The sequence below is a fragment of the Salmo trutta genome, chromosome 17 (assembly GCF_901001165.1).
Source record: "Salmo trutta chromosome 17, fSalTru1.1, whole genome shotgun sequence".
Classification (NCBI taxonomy): Eukaryota; Metazoa; Chordata; class Actinopteri; order Salmoniformes; family Salmonidae; genus Salmo; species Salmo trutta.
Window position 1 is genome coordinate 15,309,588 of NC_042973.1, and position 17,762 is coordinate 15,327,349.

At 40.2% G+C, this 17,762-nt stretch overlaps 1 protein-coding gene across 3 annotated transcripts; it reads left to right on the forward strand.

The window, feature by feature from the left end:
• Nucleotides 1–6,654: 6,654 nt before the first annotated feature.
• LOC115151680 (interleukin-6 receptor subunit beta) lies at nucleotides 6,655–17,166 on the forward strand. Of its 3 annotated transcripts, none has more exons than XM_029695823.1 (16): nucleotides 6,655–7,072; nucleotides 8,353–8,473; nucleotides 10,621–10,793; nucleotides 11,190–11,267; nucleotides 11,441–11,517; nucleotides 11,618–11,645; nucleotides 11,832–11,954; nucleotides 12,227–12,306; nucleotides 12,432–12,660; nucleotides 12,786–12,950; nucleotides 13,081–13,179; nucleotides 13,291–13,449; nucleotides 15,113–15,286; nucleotides 15,538–15,607; nucleotides 15,759–15,834; nucleotides 16,538–17,166. In XM_029695823.1, the coding sequence occupies exons 1-16, from the start codon at nucleotides 7,009–7,011 to the stop codon at nucleotides 16,838–16,840; spliced, it is 2,019 nt and encodes a 672-aa protein (XP_029551683.1). In that variant the 5' UTR covers nucleotides 6,655–7,008; the 3' UTR covers nucleotides 16,841–17,166. The 3 variants fall into 3 exon arrangements, with proteins under 3 accessions (XP_029551683.1, XP_029551684.1, XP_029551682.1); XM_029695824.1 differs by having other exon boundaries at nucleotides 11,444–11,517; nucleotides 13,288–13,449; XM_029695822.1 differs by having other exon boundaries at nucleotides 6,656–7,072; nucleotides 13,288–13,449.
• Nucleotides 17,167–17,762: the final 596 nt, after the last annotated feature.

Consider the following 17,762-nt stretch of genomic DNA (forward strand, 5'->3'; position numbering starts at 1 on the left):
CCCCCGGTGATACGTTATGCAGACCGCACTACCCTCTGGAGAGCCTTGCGTTTGAGGGCGGTGCAGTTGCCGTACCAGGTTATGATACAGCCCGACAGGATGCTCTCGATTGTTCATCTGTAAAAATTTGTCAGTGTTTTGGGTGACAAGCCAAAGTTCTTCAGCCTTCATCACCATACTGTCTGTATGAGTGGACCATTTCAGTTTGTCTGTGGTGTGTACGCAGAGGAAATTAAAACTTTCAACCTTCTCCACTGCTGTCCCTTCAATGTGGATAGGGGGCTGCTCCCTGTGCTGTTTCCTGAAGTCCACGATCATCTCCTTTGTTTTGCTGATGTTGAGTGAGAGGTTGTTTTCTTAACACCACACTCTGAGTGCCCTCACCTCCTCCCTGTAGGCTGTCTCGTCGTTGTTGGTAATCAAGCCCACTACTGTTGTGTCGTCTGCAAACTTGATGATTGAGTTGGAGTCGTGCATGGCCACACAGTCGTGGGTGAACAGGGAGTACGGGGGGGCTGAGCACGCACCCTTGTGGGGCCCCAGTGTTGAGGGTCAGCGAAGTGGAGATGTTGTTTCCTACCTTCACCACCTGGGGGCGGCTCGTCAGAAAGTCCAGGACCCAATTGCACAGGGCGGGGTTGAGACCCAGGGCCTCCAGCTTGATGATGAGCTTAGAGGGTACTATGGTGTTGAATGCTGAGCTGTAGTTAAAGAACAGCATTCTTACATAGGTATTCATTTTGTCCAGATGGAATAGGGCCATGTGCAGTGTGATGGTGATTGCGTCGTCTGTGGACCTGTTGGGGCGGTATGCAAACTGAAGTGGGTCTAGGGTGGCAGGTAAGGTGGAGGTGATATGATCCTTGACTAGTCTCTCAAAGCACTTCATGATGACAGAAGTGAGTGCTACGGGGCGGTAGTCATTCAGTTCAGTTATCTTTTCCTTCTTGGGTACAGGGACAATAGTAGCCATCTTGAAACATGTGGGTACAACAGACTGGGATAGGGATTGATTGAATACGTCCAAACACACCAGCCAGCTGGTCTGCGCATGCTTTGAGGACGCGGTTAGGGATGCCGTCTGGGCCAGCAGCCTTGCGGGGGTTAACACGTTTAAATGTTTTACTCACGTCAGCCACGGAGAAGGGGGGGGGGCCCAGTCCTTGTTTGTGGGCCGTGACGGTGGCACTGTGTTATCCTCAAAGCGGGCAAAGAAGGTGTTTAGTTTGTCTGGAAGCGTGACGTCGGTGTCCATGACGTGGCTGGATTTATTTTTGTAGTCTGTGATTTCCTGTAGACCCTGCTACATACGTCTCGTGTCTGAGCCGTTGAATTGCGACTCCACCTTGTCCCTGTACTGGCTTCTTTGATTGCCTTGCAGAGGGAATAGCTACACTGTTTATATTCAGACATATTCCCAGACCTTTTTCCATGGTTAAATGGGGTGGATCGCGCTTTCAGTTTTGTGCGAACGCCGCCATCCATCCACGGTTTCTGGTTCGGGAAGGTTTTAATCGTCTCAGTGGGTACAACATCTCCAATGCACTTCTTTATAAATGCACTCACCGAGTCAGCGTATAGGTCGATGTTGTTCTCTGAGGCTGACCAGAACATATTCCATTCCGCGTGATCAAAATAATCTTGAAGCATGGCTTCCGATTGTTCGGACCAGCGTTAAATGGTTCTCATTAATGGTACATCCTGTTTGAGTTTCTGCCTATAAGACGGAAGGAGCAAGATGGCGTTGTGGCCAGATTTGCCGAAGGGAGGGCAGGGGAGAGCTTTGTAAGCATAGCGGAAGTTAGAGTAGCAGTGGTCGAGGGTATTGTGCAAGGGCGTAAAGCAAATCAATATGCTGGAAGAATTTAGGTAGACTTGTTCTCAAATTTGCTTTGTTAAAATCCCCAGCTACAATAAATGCAGCCTCAGGATGTATGGCTTCCAGTTTTCATATAGTCCAGTGAAGTTCCTTGATAGCCATTGTCATATAAATATTGGTCCAATAATATTTCTCAGATACCGGAACTTGTGAAATCAAATAGACATTATTACAAAGTAACAAGCCGAGCTGGTCCATGGATCAACTGTTTTTCCCAGCCTCAGCACACTCCTTTTATACAGTTCCATCCTTACATCACATATATAGTCACTCCTCTCTATGTAAACTCTTTTTGGTTTCACGCCACTATTGTTTCCCACCTTAAGTTCTTTCTTTGAGGCGGGCTTTTTCCCACCTCTACAAATCATTTAACACTCTACAAATCACTGAACCAATTATATTGGTGGTGCAACTGTGACAGTTTGCTTAAAAAAAATAATAGGGGCCCCTTCTAGGCTGCAGTCACAAGTACATTCATTATATAGATTATATCAGCAACCACCAGCCTATAGTCATAAGTACATTCATTATATTGATTCTGACACTTCTTATCCAGGCATGCATCTGGATTAGAATGTGTGTCTCTTTTGAATATTGGCTTTTCTTATGCTATACAAGTGTGGTTACAGGTTCCTTTAAAAGCTTTTATTGGTTCTGTTTTATTACATTAATATTTCACAATATGCTACTGAAAAATCACCATACCGTCTCGGTGTCTGCTTGAGGGGGAACGTCCACAGCTGTGACTATAACTGACGAGAATTCTCTTAGTAGGTAAAATGGCCAGCACTTGATTGTAAGGAATTCTAGATCGGGTGAGCAGAAGGACTTGAGTTCCTGTATGTTGTTATGATTACACCATGAGTCATTAATCATGAAGCATACACCACCGCCCTTCCTTTTCCCAGAGAAGTGTATCTCTGTGAGCGCGATGCATGGAGAAGCTCGGTGGCTGAACCGATTCCGACAACATATCCCGAGAGAGCCATGTTTCCGTGAAACAGAGAATGTTACAATCTCTGATGTCTCTCTGGAAGGCAACTCTTGCTCGAATTATGTCTACCTTGTTGGACATTGGCTAGTAGTATATTCGGGAGCGGTGTGCGATGTGCATGTCGACGGAGCCTGGCCAGGTGGCCGGCTTCGTCTGCCCCTCCTGCGACGTCATTGTTTTGGATCGCCTTCTGGAATTAGCTCCATTGTACAGGGTGGTGGTCCGAACAGAGAATCCACTTCGGGAAAGTCATATTCTTGGTCATAATGTTGGTAAGTTGACATTGCTCTTATATCCAATAGTTCTTCCCGGCTGTATGCAATAAGACTTAAGATTTCCTGGGGTAACAATGTAAGAAATAGTTCATAAAAAGCGAAATACTGCATAGTTTCCTAAGATCTTGAAGTGAGGCGACCATCTCTGTCAGCGCCATGCTGTTACTTAGGACGATTTTAAGCAGAATACATGATACAAAAACAATTAGAAACATCTAAAAAGTGCTCAATATTGTTATTTTCCTGAACAAACAGCTCTGTCATAATCCACTCACACACACCTCTCCTCTCCATCAGGCTTGGGGCTTGCTATCAACACGAGATGCACCTCCCATTCCCACTCTCTCTCAAAAAACCCAAATACATTCAAAGCTGATCAATCGCTTTTAATTTGAGGGTTGATATTTCTTTCACATAAATTGACTTCAAAATACTTGAGATTGTGATATACAGAACACGTAAAAGAGTATTGTGGTTGATATGTACATTTAAAACAGTATTACAATTTAAAAAATATCCAGAAAGAGTGTGTTTTTGTGATCCGTATTAAGTTTTACAGAGCTTAAAACGGCAATGCTGACCAATTGCACTCAGTGCTTTGAGCAGCGCTCTCCATAGAGACTGGGGAGGGCAGAGTGCCGACCACCCTACTAAAGCCAAGGTTAGCGGAGTAAAAGTTTGAGTAAAACGCCACACACCTTGATTCTTTCAGCACTTGCCACAGTCTTCCCTGCTACAACTTCAGTCATGGTGATCTGCCGCTGCTGTGGGAACTGTTCTGACATTCTCATATGCTTTGCTGATTTGAAGTGACTGCTGATTGGAAATTGTTTCGCACGGTCTTTAGCTGTTATTTTTGTTGGCAAATGAGATTGATTTCTGTCCATTGTACTGTCAGCCATCAACTTTGTTGACATGTGGTTGGATTGGGCCATTTTTCATGGTAACAGTGCAGTAATTGGTCAACATTACGAACCCGCTTTTGATTGGACCCTTTTATGCACTAAAAATGCGGGGATTGGTCAAAATTGCGAGCTCTCGCATGATATGCTCTGATTGGTTGATTTTGCATTGACTTATGCGGTCACAGAATCACAGAAGCCTGGAGGGACAACTATAGAGTTTAACTGAAGTTTAAATGAAGTGTGTCAATATAATTGTATAAGTGGTCTCTTCCATATTTGTGTCAAAGCTAGAAAGAGAGCTGACGCCAGAGAAAATCACTCAGACAGGAGAAATATGGATGCCGACACCAAGGTCATCGTCAAACTTCCTAAGTTTAAAGTTGAGGAGGACTACCAACTGAGGAAGCATCTGACTCAACTGTGCCATTTTTTTCAATTTTCGCCTAAAATGACACTCATATCTAACTGCCTGTAGCTCAGGCCCGGAAGCAAGGATATGGTACCATTTGAAAGGAAACATTTTGAAGTTTGTGGAAATGTGAGTTGAATGTAGGAGAATATAACACAATAGATCTGGTAGAAGAAAATACAAAGAAAAAAACAACCACTTTCTTTTCTACTACCATCTTTGAAATGCAACAGAAAGGTCCCACTTCTAGCCATCACTCTGATTGTAATTCCGATGGTGTCCATAAGATGACAGCAGTGTATGTGCAAAGTTTCAGACAGATAACTTGAAGTATGAGCAAACTACATGACATTTAGTGTGAAGTCACCCAGGTACATTTGGGCAAGTCGTGAAGGAGACATTTGCATTCATATCAAATTTTTCTGCAAGAATATCGTCAGATCTGTATACTTGGACTTTGATTTAGCTTTTCCAGTATTAGTAGCCATATTATAAGTTCAACATTTGCAAAACAACCAGTTTTCATAACTCTCCATATTCTTGTAATTTTTGTCCAAAAGGAAAAGGCATGCTGTCACACAAGGTTAGCAGCTACATTTTGCGATACAGGGTTTCCGGATACTCCCGTAAAGCCCAGCTCATTGGCTATCTAGCTAGCTTTGTTTGACCCCGATTGGTGCTTATTTGACAAAGTTAGACTCTATCAAGTGAAGAACGACCGTGGCATCGGCGTGCCATGAAGGCGTCGCTCTCTGACCAAATTTGGTGTCCTATAAAATATACTACACCCCTAATGATATAGTGAAGTCTGGTTACATTCTAGGATCTCTGACAAATACATAAGAACGTGATTTGACTGGCTGTAACAACGTTTAGGGTTGAATTTTCAGATTCCTTTCTTTGCAAATTGAACGAATGGAAATACAAAATAAATTGTGCATGCTATATGGACCTTTTTAGGATATGAAAAAGGATTGTATCTAAAAAAACAACACTGGGACCCTTTGGATGATAAATCAGAGCAAGATTTAAGAATGTAAGTTCACATTTCATCTTCAGAGGTGAATTTATCAAAACTATCGCGATGAAAAAAGGATTTTGTTGTTAGGAGCTCTCCTCAAACAATAGCGTGGCATTTTTTCAGCAGTAATTGCTACTGTAAATTGGACAGTGCAGTTACATTAACAAGAATTTAAGCTTTCAGCCGATATAAGACACTTATATGTACCGACATTTGTTGTTTCTCTATAATCTGTGATCGTGACACAAGGCGCTGCATGATTTACAACTGTCCTGTTGACGGGACACCAATCCCTAAGAAGTTTTAAAGAACTTTTACATTAATAAATTCTGCATATTTCACAAACTTTAATAAATGTCATTACTAACAGGCTGAAATAACGTAATGTCAGACAGGTTGAACTCTAGTTGAAATAACGTCATGACTTGAAATGTAGTTGATGTCAATATAGACAACTTGAAATAACATAAACATAATGCACTTTAACACATTTACAAGTCAAGTTCTGAAAGTTTAGAGGACCACAGTGTATCAAAGACACAGCAACATCCAACAATCACATTACACTGACTTTAGATCCATTCAAGAATCAACCCCACTGGCTCTGAATAAGTAGAAGGATGGGAATGAAACTCTGTAACATCTTATATTTGTGTGAATTGCCATTTTTTATTGTGTTGGCTAAAGCATTGTACAGAAAATAAAATGCACAAAATAAGTAATAAGTAATACTTCTGGTGAAGAGCACCATAGCTGACGATAGACCTTGAGTGGAGTTCCTCTTTAAGGGAAATTTGCATATGGAAATATAACACACATTTAATATCAGGTGGAATAGGTACATTTTTGAGGTATGACGTGAATAAGGCAATGGTAAAGAAATGTATTTATTTCAGGGAAACTGAAAATGGGAATCCAATTTGAGGATGTAAGAGAGGATAAGTTTCAATCTTTAGCCTCAAAATTGACCTCACCTTCAGCTGATTCCCAGAAAGACCTCCCAAAGTGGCTTCATTCAGATTGATTGAGCAAACCATTGTAAAGAAATGCTTCTAAACCTCTGATGAGTGATGCTTTCGATATGAAAGTGTTCATCAAAGCCTGAGCTGATGTTTCAGGAGCAGTGTGAAAATAGATGATGCTTCTGTGTGGGAAGGCATGTTATTTTCGGTCACCCCAGGCGATCGCAGTGGCCAACATCCTCTACGTAACGATACGCCAATGTGGCACCTTAACCCCCCCCAACAGTCAGAACAGTCCCCTCCCCCAACATTGTGGTTTGTGGTTGAGAGGCCGCTTGCTCTGCCTTTTAACCTGAGAAAGAACAAGAGTATGCTGACATTTCTCTCCCCACAGTTTCATTTACAAGAAAAGTAACTGAAACAGGTTTGAGGACGTCTGCATGGAACAGTGTTAACAGTCCAGCAAACCCAAGTCTCCTTGGCTATATGCAGACGGATCAACCCTGAATAACCACCTGTTTGGACACTTTACACACTAACTCCCTCAAGGGGTTGTTGAGGTGATGGAGGCAAAGGAACACTGGTTCCTGCCAGGGTTTCTGGTTCTTGCTATGGTAATAGCTCAAGGTACGATTATATTTCTCTCTACTCAGCGGCTTTCAATGGCTCTTGGCTCAGCATCAGTTCTGTTCAGCTTATCTCTGTAGTGATACCCTTGAGAACGCTAAGACGCATTTACTGTGATCAAGGTGGGACAATGCGGAAGCTTTTGGTTAGCTTGTGACAGCGCTGCTACTGTAAATGATCTGTACAGAACTACAGATGAAATATGTGTAGAATTTATTTCACACTGATAGTTAGAAATATATTTCTATCTAATATTTGAAATACTCATTTGGGGATGCTTATGCAAAGTAACATCTAATATGATATAATAATTAATAGCATATTATATTCATAATATACAGTGCCCTCCATAATTATTGGGACAGTGAAGCATTTTTTCATCTTTTGGGTCTTTACTTCAAAAGTTCGGATTTGAAATCAAACAATGACTGAGGTTAAAGTGCAGACTGTCAGCTTTAATTTGAGGGTATTTTCATCCATATCGTGTGAACCGTTAAGAAATTACAGAACTTTTTGTACATAGAACATTTTGTACATACTCTACAAACCTGTTGGATGCATTTGCTGTTTGTTTTGGTTGTGTTTCAGATAATTATGTGCCCAATAGAAATTAATGGTAAATAAAGTACTGTGTCATTTTGGAGTCACTTTTATTGTAAATAAGAATAGAATATGTTTCTAAACACTTCTACATTAATGTGGATTTTACCATGATTAATGATAGTCCTGAATGAATCATAAATAATGAGGAGTGAGAAAATTACAGACGCACAAATATCATATCTCACCATTTCAATAACGGGAGGTTAGCATGATAGTTAGTATGATATTTGTGCGTTTAACGTTCTCACTCATCATTATTCACGATTCATTCAGGACTATCTGTAATCATGGTAGAAGTGTAGAAGTGTTTAGAAACATATTCTATTCTTATTTACAATAAAATGTGACTCGCCATTAATTTCTATTGGGGGTCTATGTCCAAAAAGTGATGTAATTTCTAAATGGTTCACACGATATCAATCAAAATACCCTCAAATTAAAGCTAACAATCTGCACTTTAACCTCAGTCATTGTATAATTTCAAATATAAAGTGCTGAAATACAGACCCAAAAATAACAAAACATGCTTCACTGTCCCAATAATTACAGAAGGGATATTCAGTTTAACTCGACCCTCTCTGGTGAGAGGAAATAAGTTGAATACATACTACTGAAAAGGACAGCAACTCATATAATTTTTCTCTTCATTTAAACACTTTTTACATTTCTTAATAAAGGGACAACTAAATATCTTTCTAGTCCTCAATGCTACAAGAAAACTGAAAAAGCTACCACCTATACATGTGAATGGACGAAGTCTGGGTCTATGCAAAATGCCACCTATGAGCTTTTTTACAAGTAAGTTAACTAGCTATGCATGTTTGTGCAGTTTCCATATGTTACACAGACAGAGACCTCAAACTCAGAGTGTTATTAGTATGCCTCCATGAACCTGGCAGGATCCACTTTGCTATTTCAGTGCATTCGGAAAGTATTCAGACCCCTTGACTTTTTCCACATTTTGTTACGTTACAACCTTATTCTAAAATGTATTAAATCATTTTTGTCCTCACCAATCTACACACAATACCCTATAATGACAAAGTGAAAAATGTCTTTTTTTTAAATGTTAGCAAATTTACAAAAAATAAAAAACAGAAATACCTTATTTACATAAGTGTTCAGACCCTTTGCTATGAGACTCGAAATTGAGCTCAGGTGCATCCTGTTTTCATTGATCATCCTTGAGATGTTTCTACAACTTGGAGTCCACCTATGGTGAATTCAATTGATTAGACATGATTTGGAAAGGCACACACCTGTCTATATAACGGTCCCACAGTTGATAGTGCATGTCAGAGCAAAAACCAAGCCATGAGGTCAAAGGAATTCTCCATACAGGATTTTGTCGAGGCACAGGTCTGGGGAAGGGTACCAAAAAATGTCTGCAGCATTGAAGGTCCCGAAGAATACAGTGGCCTCCATCATTCTTAAATGGAAGAAAGTTAGAACCACCAAGACTCTTCCTAGAGATGGCCGCCCGGCCAAACTGAACAACTGGGGAGAAGGGTCTTAGTCAGGGAGTTGACCAAGAACCCGATGGTCAATCGGACAGAGCTCCAGAGTTCCTCTGTGGAGATGAGAAAACCTTCCAGAAGGACAACTCTGCAGCACTCTACCAAACAGGCCTTTATGGTAGAGTGGCCAGACGGAAGCCACTTCTCAGTAAAAGGCACATGACTGCTCACTTGGAGTTTGCCAAAAGGCACCTAAAGGACTCTCAGACCATGAGAAACAAGATTCTCTGGTGTGATGAAACCAAGATTGAACTATTTGGCCTGTATGCCAAGCATCACATCTGGAGGTGACGCATGGTGGTGGCAGCATCATGCTGTGGGGATGTTTTTCAGCGGCAGGGACTGGGAGACTAGTTAGGATTGAGTTAAAGATCAATGGAGCAAAGTACAGAGAGATCCTTGATGAAAACCTGCTCAGGACCTCAGACTTGGGCGAAGGTTCACCTTCCAACAGGGCAAAGACCCTAAGCATACAGACAAGACAACACAGGAGTGGCTTTGGGACAAGTCTCTGAATGTCCTTGAGTGGCCCAGCCAGAGCCTGGACTTAAACATCTCTGGAGATACCTGAACATAGCTGTGAAGCGACACTCCCCATCCAACCTGACAGGGCTTGAGAGGATCTGCAGTGAAGTATGGGAGAAACTCCCTAAATACTGGTGTGCCAAGCTTGTAGCATCATACCCAAGAAGATTTGATGCTGTAATCGCTGCCAAAAGGTGCTCCAACAAAGTACTGTGATATTTTTGTTTTTTATTTATACATTTCTAAAAACCTGTTTTTGCTTTGTCATTATGGGGTGTTGTGCGTAGATTGATGAAAAATAACAATTTAATCCATTTTAGAATAAGGCTGTAGCGTAACATGTGGAAAAAGTCTAGGGGTCTGAATACTTTCCGAATGCACTGTATGTCAGAGACCTCTGACTTAGCATAAAGTAACTATGACAACAAGTGTTGTGAAATGTGAGCGTGTGTGCACGTTATGTGGACTGGTAGATAAAGCAAGGCTGACAGTGTGAAGACAGTTAATCCTCAAGCACAAGGCACAATAAACTGTAGTATATCCCCAATCAATAAACTTTTAATCCTTTTCTGTTTCTGAAATGCATATATTATTATTTGACTCTGCTGGTCATCTATGAACGTTTGAACATCTTGGCCATGTTCTGTTATAATCTCCACCCTGCACAGCCAGAAGAGGACACCCCTCAGAGCCTGGTTCCTCTCTAGGTTCCTGCCATTCTAGGGAGTTTTTCCTAGCTACCGTGCCTCTACACCTGCATTGCTTGCTGTTTGGGGTTTTAGGCTGGGTTTCTGTATAGCACTTTGTGAAATCGACTGATGTAAAAAGGGCTTTATTAATATATTTGATATATCTGTTTAGTGTGTGTGTACCAAATGTTGCTGTCATCCTTAATGTTTACAGGCGCTCCAATTCTGCAGAAAATAAAAAATCATTGGGCAAAAATCAGCAGAGCTATATCTTTGTGAATGACGATAAAGTGCTCGAAAAAGTGCCCGTGGATCTATGGGTGGTTGCTTATATGGGCAACCGGAGCTGCAAGTCACTCAATACCTCTGTTCGACTTAATGAAAGTGGTAAAAAAAACTTTTTTTATTCACAAGATTCTTTTTTTCTATGTAAAATACAGGCTAAGTAATACAAAATGCAGACACAGTCAAAACACGTCTTCCAGATAGCCTTTGGTGCCTGGTTGACTTTCCTACGTCCAATGTCTTTCCAGTAGCCCTATGTGATCTGTCCTGTTTCATCTGGTCCTTTTAATTGCACTATTGACTGATGCACTAGATTCTATGTAGGCCTACTTTTAATGTAAAATGTCATTGAGTGTCCTGAAAGGCATCTGCCAAATAAAAAGTATTATTATTAAGAATCCACAAAGGACTTCACATGAATAACCATGGTATGATTTTAATCCCAAGAGTCATATTGTAATCCTTGTTAAGGTATAACGTTTTGTTATTTCCCTGCAGTTAAGTATGAAGCGCCCCAAACTACGTCTATGTCAAGATCCTCAAGTAATCTTACCCTCAGCTGGGTTAACAAGGAAGGTAATAAAGGCCGTGCTCAAAGTGAACATTTTCCAAGATTCAAGAGTTTATAAGAGATCAGATGGTATGATGTGTTACATTTCAAGTAACACCAGAGAAAAGAGGCTAGAAGTCAAATAAAAATATAGTCGTAAAAAAATGCAAACAATTCTGAAAGGACACTTTTGTCATAGAAGTGAAAAATCACATGCCGGAAGATGTTGTATTAGAGGTCAAGTTCAGAAGATTAGAGAAAACCTCAGGGATATGGGTGAGAGCTCTTCTTTTCCATGCTTCCATTCATTGTTTTCTTATTTTCTGATGATTAGTATTTTGCCTTAATTAATTTAACATTTTCTCTGTTGGTCTAGAACACAACTGAAACAGAAGTCAAACAAGGTGAGCTATTTTCAGTTTCACTTTAAGCTCTTTTGAGAAATAAGCAGCCCTTTCTGGCATATCCCAAACACAGTAGAGCGACAACGCCTCATTATAATGTTCATTTGGGTCCGAATAAAATTCAGTGTTCGAACAGTGCAAAACTATCACTAGAGTGAGACTGTAAACCTGTGTTTGTCTGTACAGCCATGGTCACTCTGGAGAATCTCCAGAACCAATACATGTACCAACTGCAGTTCAGACAAAAGTCCAAGCATGTCAAACGTCCCCTGTGGAGCGACTGGACTCCAATCTTGGACGTTCCCACTGGTGAGCAATGGATATTTTAATGTAACACTCTTTGCAGCCGCCTACAGTCCAACTCATCAGGTTTAAGGGCAATACTATTTGAAATCAGTCAATTCTGTTCTTACATATATAGGCCTACTGCAGTAGATGATGATTGGAAATAATGTCCAGTTCTTCAATTCATGAATTTCATTTTAATCTTCTATACTGTCTGAATTTTGAATTGACTGACTCCAAGATAGAGACACGTTCCAGGCTTACCATTTCTGGTTGTAACTGTGTTTTTGTTGCAGAAATCAAAAATCCCACAGAGGTTAAGTGGACAGTGAAGGATTTTAACAACGGTACCCGACTACTCAAGCTAACTTGGGGTGTAAGTTACAGAATGTTACACAGCGTTGAAAATCAATCAACATTCTAGAATCTGCTGATTACGATTAGGCTCAAATTGTGTTTTAAACAGTTGCATAACTTAATTTGTACCCCTGTGTCTTCCAGACACCACCTTATCCAGTCTCTGTGGGACAGGTGTATTACAACCTCTCTCTCCATATTTGGCCTTGCCAACTAAAGCGAAAGAACCACACCAATATCACTACCACTGAGTTCAGTGTTTATGTGACTTACTCTGCTGTCAGTGGTTACATTTTTGCCTTTAATAAGGTGGGAAAATCATCGCAGACACATATCCTTATCCCAGCAAAAAATCTTACATATCCCAGGGAGTGTAAGTATGTGTGTGCGTTTGTGTGTGTGTGTGCGCTCGTTTGTGTGCGCGTTTGTGCTTTATTTACTTCTACACAGTGATGTTCATTCCTTAAATCAACATTTTGTCATTTCATTTCCAATTAGCTTGGCCTGATGACAAACTCATCCCACACAAGTATACCCCTCGCCTTAAAAACTCCTGCCTGGAATGGTACAAGCTAACAGACGGAGAAACACAACCAGCCAAAGTGAATATATCAAAAATGATGAATGGAACAGTGAAGGAAACACTCAAATCTATCAGACAAAGTAAGAGGGAACTTCACGAAAAGTATATATTTTTTTAAGAATAAGAAATGTCTGTGTTCGTCTTACCGTGATATACAGTTGGTACAGTATATCTCTTGAACTGAAGATAATGTCTGGTTTTGATTATTAGAGATGGACGACTATGTACGTTACTTTTACCTCGTTCACAAACAAACTGATGGAAAGCCACAAACAACAGAAATGCGACTCATGTATAAAAAAGAGGGTGGTAAGCAAAGATCATATAACAATTCTGACTGTCACAGCAATGCTAGATGATGTAGTTCTTCACTACAAAATACTGTATACAGTATTTAACAGGAATATCTTTTTTCAGCAGCTAGTAAGGCACCTGAGAATTTCACTGTTAATGTAACAACCAACTCTGCAATGCTGCATTGGAAACCTATTCCTGTGCAAGACCAGCAAGGCTTCCTTACACACTACGAAGTCTGCTACACAAGAAGCAAAAATGATGGGACCCACATTAAAATAAAAAGTAAAGTTATCCTCCTAACTAGATGAGTAAATGCTCTGTGGTGAACATGTGTAATTGTGCAATTAATTAACTAAAATACTATTTACAGCACCAGTCAAAAGTTTGGACACATCTACTCATTCAAGGTTCTCTTTATTTTTTACTATTTTCTACATTGTAGAATAATAGTGAAGACTTCAAAACTATGAAATAACACACATGGAATCATGTAGTAAACAAAAAAGTTTTAAACAAATCAAAATATGTTGTATTTTAGATTATTCAAATTAGCCACCCTGTGTCTTGATGACAGTTTTGCACACTCTTGGCATTCTCTCAACCAGCTTCACCTGGAATGCTATTCCAATGGTCTTGAAGGAGTTCCCACATATGCTGAGCACTTGTTGGCTGCTTTTCCTTCACTCTGCGGTCCAACTCATCCCAAACCATCTCAATTGGGTTGAGGTTTGGCGATTGTGGAGGCCAGGTCATCTGATGCAGCACTCCCTCACTCTCCTTCTTTGTCAAACAGCTCTTACACAGCCTGGAGGTGTATTGGTTCATTGTCCTGTTGAAAAATAAATGATAGTGCAAATCAGATGGGATGGCATATCGCTGCAGACTGCTGTGGTAGCCATGCTGGTTAAGTGTGCCTTGAATTCTAAATACATCACTGACAGTGTCACCAGCAAAGCACCCCCACACCATCACACCTCCTCCTCTATGCTTCACGGTGGGAACCACACATGCGGAGATCATCTGTTCACCTACTCTGCATCTCACAAAGACATGGCGGTTGGAACCAAAATTCTAAAATTTGGACTCATCAGACCAAAGGACAGATTTCCACCGGTCTAATGTCCATGGCTCGTGTTCCTTGGCCCAAGCAAGTCTCTTCTTCTTATTGGTGTCCTTTAAAAGTGGTTTCTTTGCAACAATTCAACCATGAAGGCCTGATTCACGCAGTCTCCACTGAACAGTTGATGTTGGGATGTGTCTGCTACTTGAACTCTGTGAAGCATTTATTTGGGCTGCAATCATTAGAGTTATCTGCAGCAGAGGTAACTCTGGGTCTTCCTTTCCTGTGGCAGTCCTCATGAGAGACAGTTTCATCATAGCGCTTGATGGTTTTTGTGACTGCACTTGAAGAAACGTTCAAAGTTCTTGACATTTTCCTAATTGACTCACCTTCATGTCTTAAAATAATGATGGATTGTCATTTCTCTTTGCTTATTTGACCTGTTCTTGCCATAATATGGACTTGGTATTTTACCAAATAGGGCTATCTTCTGTATACCACACCTACCTTGTCACAACACAACTGATTGGCTCAAACGCATTAAGAAGGAAAGAAATTCCACAAATTAACTTTTAACAAGGCACACCTGTTAATTGAAATGCATTCCAGGTGACTACCTCATGAAGCTGGTTGAGAGAATGCCAAGAGTGTGCAAAGCTGTCATCAAGGTGGCTCCTTTGAATAATCTCAAATATAAAATATATTTTGATTTGTTTAACACTTTTTTGCTTACTACATGATTCCATGTGTTATTTCATAGTTGATGTCGTCACTATTATTCTACAATGTAGAAAATAGTAAAAAATAAAGAAAAACCCTTGAATGAGTAGGTTTGTCCAAACTTTGACATATAAATATTAATATCACATTTCTGTCTCTTATCAGAGTGTCACAACATTTCAGCATCAAAAACAGAGTACCTTATTCAAAACCTGACACCTGAGTCCGAATACAATATCTATCTTGCTGGAGTAACAGCTGCAGGCTCAGGACGAAATATATCTATCCATATCTTGACAAAGTCTCAACACATGTCCATTACTGATATGAATCGGGAAGGTAGGAATGATTTTTATGGCACAGACTATAATAGACCAGAGAACAATCAAAACGTTCAAACTATTTTGAAATTGAGAGTACATACATTCATGTTATGATTGTTATTTTTTTTCAGTTGCGATTTTTACTATTCAAATGATTGACATGTGGATGCTGCCTGGATTATGTGTTCATACAGACTCAAGATGCTTAACACTAACAACTCACCAACAGAAAATAATATAATTCTCTTCTTTATCTTCTCCAATAAGGTTGGATGACAGCTGGCATAATTGTTTTAATTGCAATATTAATAACAATATGCTTATTTATCATCAAGAGGTGAGCTGATATATATATTTTTATAACACTTCTTCAGGACTAGCAAGAAAACCTGGTCTATCCGGGATGAATATTGTTCATTTTATAAAAACATCAACAAGATTTCACACATCATACTAAACAGCATCTTTACCTTTATTCTAACTCTCAGACATAAAAGCAAGATCTTCCCACCAATACCACGTCCTATGGTCGCAGAGTCCAAGAACTATCGAGCGAGTACTCAGGTAAGATCCAATTAACAATTTACATATTTAGGATTGTATTCTGACTTTTCTGTGCAGAACTCCACATTTTCCATAAATATAAAAAAGTTTGGGCTGTGTTAGTGTCAGAATACATGCATCACATTATTGATACAAAACAGAATTGAAAGTAGACACTTATCACATGACATGCTTTGTTCTTTTACATAAAATCTAAAATTAGAGTAATGCTATAGCCACGATTGATGCAAAAAGTAGTGCAATGACTTGAGCCCTGTCAGACTGTCACCATACAAGGTAGGGTTAGTGATTACAGCCAAAGAGGTGCTTATGTCTATGTGAATTGGTGGGAGGAAAGCACCTGCTGAGCAAGCAAAGCACAATCTGAGGAGAAACTGCCTTTCTGCACTCAGTCGCCACAAACTTTCCATGCATTCAACAAACAATATTGCACCCCAAAATGTATTTAACAGCTGGTTTAGAAACTAATGTGAATGAGGTAAACTTTCTTACGTAACAGTTTAAATAATGCCTAACTGGTACGTTATACTTGTAAAGCATAACTAACTTGAACCTTTGTCCAAGTCATGTATTGATACTGTTATCATTGAGACATTTGCCTGACTGTTCAAGTCCCTTCGAACCTGTGCAGCCAGAGTTCTGGTGAGCTTGGGGCATCTCAAGTCAGGTTTGGTCTTGAATTGGAATCACTTGGTCTCAACAGGATATGTATGAGATTAAGGAAGAGGTGCATGAGCTGCAGCTACATGACAAGAGGAGCCCTGAGGAAGCCACTCTCCTGGAGGTGTGTGAAGACGCAAACGAGAAGAGCCTTGGAGACTCCAGCACACCAGATGGAGTCAGTGACCTACTGACCTCTGATTTTAAGGGCCAGGTGTTAAGTCTAGATACCGCCGATCCAAGCCAAGGAGAGATTGACTGTGAGGTCACCATGCTGATGTATAGGAACGGTCTGGTCTTTGACATGAAGGCAGACTCCACCGAGGATGTCGGGACGCCACTGTAGACATCACTGCGGTAGCACTTACTTAAAGACTGTAATTAAAATGCATTATGATGCATTATAAGACTTGTCATAACTTAATCATGTAAGACCCCCTTAACATGGTGTATTGTAGTTTCCAATTGATCCTGAGTAAATAACAGCCATTTTGAGTCAGTTGAGAAACATGACATAATATAATTAAGCAATAAGGCCCGAGGGGATGTGGTATATGGCCAATACCACGGCTAAGAGCTGTTCTTAGGCATAACGCAGCACCCTTAGCCATGGTACATTGGCCATATACCACAAACCCCTGAGGTGCCTTATTGCTATTATATAAACTGGTTACTAAGATAATTAGAACAGTAAACAAGTACTTTTGTGTCATACCCGTGGTTTTCAGCCAATCAGCATTCAGGGCTCGAACGACCAGGTTTATAATAACACATTATAAAGGTTCATACATGTTCATAATAACTTATAAAGCATTATATCTGCAGACTTTAAGTAAAGTGTTACCAATACTGCTAGGGCCTGTGACGGTGGCCTGGTTGGGCCGTTTAGCACTTTGCCTGTTCAAATGACCAGGCTAATTCATTAACAGATTATTACTGTAGATATAAATAGTTTGCATTGGTGTGAGCGCCTTGAAAAAGTAATTTTTGTATATTATTTTATGTTATAGATGTACCTTGTTAGCAATAAGGACTGTGTTGATTTGTGTTGTCTTCTACAATGTAGAAATGCCTTGGAATAGTACTGAATAATAATGACTTTTATCATTATAAATGTTATATTTAAAGGCCTAAGTGAGTAAGTAAAAACCATACAGGGGTAGTAGACAACAAGTGAAACTGAAGTGTGAACTTCCCTTGTAAGAACTTTTACTCAGTAGGCTAGACAGGAAGTGGTGAGACACAGAACATAGGCCTAAAATCAACCT